Raw genomic sequence first — 6,270 nt, forward strand, 5'->3', positions numbered from 1 at the left:
GACCAGGCTGCCCAGGGAAGTGGTTGAGTCACCATCCCTGGAAGTATTTAAAAGATGTGTAGATGGGGCGCTTAGGGACATGGTTTAGTGGGCATGGTGATGTTGGGTTGACGGTTGGACTCGATGACCTTAGAGGTCTCTTCCAACCTTAATGATTCTATGATTCTAAGCATATGTACAGATTCACTGCCGCTAGGACCTGTATCTTCTTCCCCAAGGGAAAAAGCTATAGATAGAGTGCAACTGGATTTCACAAACCACGCTGTGTGCACCAGATAACAAGGAACACTGAAGCCGTTCAGACGTGTTCTTCAGTCATGCCCAAGTCCTTCCTCATTACATACAACACTAACTCTGCTTCTTGGGGGACTTGTTGGGAATTTTTATTTTTTTTTAAGTTAAGGCCTGTCAAGAGGCTTTCCATCAACAATGAAACAAGGTACTTCCCTGTTCTTAAGAAAGAATAGGCTCTTTTTCTGTTAAGTTTGGAGTGCTAACAAACTAATGAATTAAAGCTTTCACTAACATCTCTGAAAAGACACCGAGCCTTTGGTCTGTAGCTGACTCAAGCTGGAAGTGTGTACATAAAACACTAACGCTTTCCTGTGCTATTGATGGTTATGTGTCTACAGGCAACAGTAGCTGGTACACTGCTCACAACAGCATTTGCGCTGTTTGAGCCTGGCTCAATGCCCAGCGCCAGCAGAAGGCCTGCTCTTGCAAGGTGCACAACACCACTGCTCTCACCAGGAACTGGGAGTTTGGGGGGCACCCATCTTCTGCACAAGATGACGATCCCCAAAACATGCCTGCTCACTCCTGGAAATGGACTCAGTAAAGGAGGCTGAGCAGAGCAAGGATCTGATCATTATTAGTTTATTGGTGCCTGAGGCTGTGCTGCATGCAAGAGGCTCACCCGGAGTGCCAGGCAGCAGGCAGTGAGGACTGCATGGAATCAGGCACGTTGGAGGCTTTATGAATCGACATAACCATGAGCATCAGCTGTCCTGGTGATCTGTTCTCTATTTCATGCACCAGCTGAAATCAAAACTGCAACACTAAACTCAGGTGGTGCGTGAGGACTGTTGGTGGACTGGCCACCCTATTACACATACCCATGACTATCGCACAGAAACCGTCACTCACCTCTATCTCCTCTTTTACTGTACCACGGTAATAAAATCCATCTTGTTCCCCTCTCACCAGCACAGGGACATTGCTGTCTAAGCCCACAGATCTCCCTGATGTGCTCAGCCTCTTCCATGCTGGGCCAGGGGAGGGGAGGCAGTGGTTAATCCATTGGCACCTTGGGGAAAAAAAAAAAAAAAAAAAAAAGGGTCAGCACTGGGAGAAACGGCTTCTGGAAAAAAAACATCATGAAAAAAAAAAATCGTGTAAGATTTAAGAACTGGATCACACCACCTCATTGTGTAGCACTCTCACAGGCCAAAGCATGTGGGAAGAAACAGAAAACTTGCTTGTGCTGGGACAATTCCTTGCTCTTGGGAAAAAAAAAAAAAAAATCAGTGCCTGTTTTTACTCAGATTTCTTTGGGTTTGGGTTTAGAGGAAGTGAGTCAGGAGTACGCTGGAATCCTGGGCCAGCATTACCTGCACTAGCCCCTTTGCTATTTACATGGCAAGCCAATGAAACCCTTAAGATCAGGAGAAAGGATCCGTCTCCAGCACAGAGCACAGCATAGGTGTTCTCAAGAGTGCTGTAGCTGATGGTTTACACTGGGGCATTCAGGGAACAACAGAAAAGTAGAAAAGTAAACAACGAAGCTGCTGGTTGATGACAGGTTCCAGTTCAAAAGAGGAAAAATAATCCCCTGTCACAAAGCATTAGAAACATTTCACAGAAGACAGCTGCTAACGCAAGATGCTTTTATTTATCCAAATAATATTAGAGGAATGTTTCTTTGATAGGAGGTTTACTCAGACTTCGCTTTTCATAATCTCCAGGGTAGCAAATCACTTTAGTTAATACCATCTAAAAACCTGTCAGCGCAGGGGAGGGTAAAGCTCAACATCAATGATGTTCAAGCTGCTAATTTATTAATCTGACACACCAGCCTGTTTTATCCTATTAGATATCATGAAAAAGAACAAATCACAGACTCAAACAAGAACTTGATTTTACCTCTGGGGGGTGAGGGGCTCGGCGATCCAGGCGGGATGCACTACAAAAGAACTCCTGCAGCAGGGGTTGACAGTAGGTACGACACTGGAGCACGAGAACTTGTCCAGAGCTGGCGTCGCACTGCAATACCTGTGACCCGTAGACAGGAACCCTTCCGAACGAGCCATTCTTGCAAAAGTAGCTACCTGCAGGACTCCGTTGTGATCTGTTGGTAGAAGAGAAACGATGTACTGGCATTTTCCAACACAAGCGAATGCTTTCCAGTGTACCTCAAGAACTCAGTAGCTTTTATTAATTTTTTATTTTTATTTTAAAAGAATGAATTCAAAATATTCAGACTGGCATTTGGTTGGATGAACCTATATCACAGACTTCAGCGATCTTCAGTCACCCAAACCCTGACCTGATAGAGGGACAGGAACACCCAAGGAAACTAGAAATGCTGTGAAAATCCCCAGGAAAGCAATAGCTTTTACCTCCTTCCAACTTTTGTTTCCCTCCATAACATCCAGCTCTCTTTTCTTATACCTACACTCTCCTTTAAAGCTTTCTTGTACACAGACTCAGCCAAACCTTCCCTATTTTACAAGCTGAGACAGAAACTACAGCTGAAGTTGACAAGCTGAGTAAACATGAGTTTTTGAATGTGATGTTAGATTACAGTTGCCCATTACTTGTTTTATTTACAGTCATGTATTAAGAGGAAATATTTTGATCTTTCAGCTGTCCTGTCATGTTTTATAACAGTAGGATTATGGCTTGCCATGAGAAAGAATGAGATGCTCAGATTTGACAAGCGATAACTATTCTGAGGCTGTCATGGTAAGATTGATGGCGTGATGCTATCTCTGATAATCTGACAAGATGTAGTAGACAAACTTCCATTCCTTTTTCTTCTTCTTTTTTTTTTTTAATATTGCTTAGAAATGTTTAGCATGCTTAGGGTAAAGTTTGCATGGAAATTCAACAACATAAAATTTAAGTGCCTAATTTACTTTACAAAATACAGTTTAAGTGCTCATATTATGTTTAAATGTTATTTTGTCTCTTATCTAAGAGATACGATCTGGGAGTCCTTTTTATGAGGACTCCCAGATACACATAATTTCAGAAAACTAGCACAGCAAACCCAGCAAGAAGAGTGGATTAACTGCTGCAAAATGCGTCTTTTAAGTCAGCAAATCAACACAATATATTCACTTGTTTCACAACTACACAAACTCCCCTATTATAAACCAAAACAAGATGGAATCAGTAATACTTTGCAAAGAAATGCAACTATAAATTCTACATTAAAGCACATTTTAAACCCATTCAGTGCTGTTACTGCTGAGAGCCAGGCTATTTCTGTATAAAACAGGGCACTGACAAAGGCAACTGTGCAACACTTTGAGATTTGTTTTTTCTGGATAACTCCAAGTACTTTGACACAGTAGTTTCAAACTTACCAGCTATTGATAACACAACATCTGGTCGATTTAGATTTAATCCCAATGCAGAAATCTTGCCCTTTTGCCTGTTTGATGCAGGAAGCCACTTGCTGCCCAGTGTTTCCTAGTTGCTATGGAGGTTGCCACAGTCGTTACTACCAGGATCGGACATCTGGACTTTACTGGTTAAAAACTAGTGGAATGTGACTACAGAGAGGACCATTTGTCTGCCATTCATCCACACAATTTTCAAGTCCCCATTGATCTAGATATTGCACTGAAAGACTGCAGGGGCAGAGAAGGGATTATAAGAGGGCGGTGTCCTCTAGGCTTTCTGCCTAGTATTGCAGGGCAAAAAATAACATCATACGAAGCTACAGTTCAGATTTAGAAAAAAAAAGCCCACCACCACAGGGTGTGACAAATAAATTGGTTTGAAATGCAGACAGAAAGGTTGAAGCTGAGACAAACTGAGGTCAAATCGCTTTACAAACTTTCCCTTTTCACAATTGTCGTGGTTTAACCTCAGTCGGCAGCTAAGCACCACGCAGCCGCTCGCTCACTCCCCCCCACCCGGTGGGATGGGGGAGAGAATTGGAAGAGCACAAGTGAGAAAAACTCGTGGGTTGAGATAAAAAGTTTAATAATTGAAATAAAATGATAATAATAATATGATAATAACAATAATACACAAAGCAAGTGATGCACAGTACAATTGCTCACCACCCGCTGACCGATGCCCAGCCAGTCCCCGAGCAGCGGCCCCCCCGGCCAGCTTCCCCCAGTTTATGTACTGAGCATGACGTCACATGGTATGGAATGTCCCTTTGGCCAGTTTGGCTGTGCCCTCTCCCAGCTTCTTGTGCACCTGCAGCCTTCTCAGTCTGTAGAGCATGGGAAGCTGAAAAGTCCTTGACCAGTGCAAGCACTACTTAGCAACAACTAAAACATCGGTGCGTTATCAACTTTGTTCTCATCCTAAATCCAAAACACAGCACCGCACCAGCTACCAGGAAGGAAACCAACTCTATCCCTGCTGACACCAGGACAACAATAAAGGGGAAGAATTAATGAATTTACGCTTTTCCTGCAAAGTACATATCAAAAACATGCCAGAATACAATGCAGAAATCTACCTGTTAATCTCTGCTGTGATCCCTAGTCTTCATTTTCTCCTTAACAAATGTTAACTTTTTTTTGGGGGGGGGGTTGGGGGGGGAGGAATACTTGATATCATTTTGTAGGCATTTTTCAATTCACTGCTATGAAAACAAGATAACAGAGGGGATGATTGCAATTAGGGACAAGGATACAGCACTTGGGATGTCTGTGACCATTTTCTGTACATTCTGCTGTACCCGCAGACTACCTGCTCTCATGCTGTCAGCAGAATTGTTGTTTAATATAAATAATGCAATTCCCTTACATACAGTAAATGTTAAGAACACTTTGCCAGTTATGAGCTAAACTCTCTTCACCATCTTCACATAAACCTATTCTATACCACTTACCTGAAACCATGAATAGTACAGCGGAACAGACTGGGAGGTCGGGGAAGATGACCCCAGACCTCAGTCATTATCAGTGAAAGTCCTGAAAAATTTCTGTTGCAGGATTTTTTTTTCCCCAAGGCCAAGACCTTGCCAACCCTCTTTATACTGTGTATCATGTGAGCAGTCCTAGTAATTTTTATGGGTGCTGACAGCTGAAGAAGAATCCAATTTTCAATAGAAATTAGGCTAAGTCAACAGTTTTTAATGGGATTAAAACATTCATTAATAAGAAAAGGATGGAACAGCACTTGCAAAGACATTATGCTCTTCCTATGTTCAGTAACCATGCTTCAGAGAGCTGCTACCCTCCTCTTTTTATTTTCCCCCTTTCAAACAAAGTTATCCTTTCTGTTGGCATCTAACAACATTCCTGGGAACCTTTAAAAGGCGTTTTAAGAGAAACACTGGCAATTAGATGAAAAATCTTTTAAGAAAGTGCATGTGAGAGTAAACCAGTAACATTACAGAAAATGAGAGGAATCTCAGTCCCATCAGTGGAAAGATTTTATTTTGAAGCATGCAGTTTGTGATGATACATACAGTTACTACACACATTTAGGTATTACATTTTTGGTTTGATGACAATTTTAGAAATATTTTCTGATTTCCATGAATTAACTAACTTAGGTCATTCAGATGAGATTTCCCCAGTTGTCTTTTTCGTATCTAAGTGTAGTTACTATCTGCAAAATCAAAACTCTTTTCTGTGGGCTTATACTGACACATGCTATGATCTGCTCTTAAGATGTGCCAGGAACGTGCACGTCATTAATGATATAGTGGCTACTAGGCTCCCAGACAGGATACCTTTTGCTTGGTTTGGAATGGTTTAGATCGTCTTCAAAAACTGGTTTTGTTTGTTAATTGCTTTAGGTGCTTGGCTTGGCTCCACGACATTTTTTTCTGCCACCACAGAATCACTGTACAGAACAGACTGTAGGTAGTTAATGTATTTTATTGCAGCACGGAGCGTCTCTACTTTGCTGAGCCGTTTCTCCAAGTATTCCTTAGGTAGGTGATGCCTCAGTTTAGCATAGCCTTCATTGACACATTTAACCCTCTGTCTTTCTCTCTCATTCCTCTTTCTGATGAAAGCTGGCCCATAGGAGTACTCACTTCTGCAGTAATTGCAGTGGGGCATTTGG

General features: G+C 42.1%; 2 protein-coding genes across 2 annotated transcripts in view; both read right to left on the reverse strand.

Annotated features, from left to right (window-relative positions):
* The window catches only part of LOC103920728 (chromosome unknown open reading frame, human C11orf16), a 10,181-nt gene extending 7,872 nt beyond the window's left edge, over positions 1-2,309 (reverse strand). Inside the window, 2 exon segments of the mRNA XM_009328565.1 lie at positions 1,147-1,306; positions 2,143-2,309. Of these exon segments, the coding sequence (XP_009326840.1) occupies positions 1,147-1,306; positions 2,143-2,309 (327 nt within the window).
* A 3,311-nt stretch (positions 2,310-5,620) lies between these two features.
* The window catches only part of ASCL3 (achaete-scute family bHLH transcription factor 3), a 906-nt gene continuing 256 nt past the window's right edge, over positions 5,621-6,270 (reverse strand). The window contains 1 exon segment of the mRNA XM_009328567.1: positions 5,621-6,270. This exon segment is cut by the window's right edge and continues 26 nt beyond it. Within this exon segment, the coding sequence (XP_009326842.1) occupies positions 5,955-6,270 (316 nt within the window). The 3' untranslated portion in view covers positions 5,621-5,954.

The sequence above is a fragment of the Pygoscelis adeliae genome, unplaced genomic scaffold (genome assembly GCF_000699105.1).
Source record: "Pygoscelis adeliae isolate BGI_AS28 unplaced genomic scaffold, ASM69910v1 Scaffold166, whole genome shotgun sequence".
Lineage (NCBI taxonomy): Eukaryota > Metazoa > Chordata > Aves > Sphenisciformes > Spheniscidae > Pygoscelis > Pygoscelis adeliae.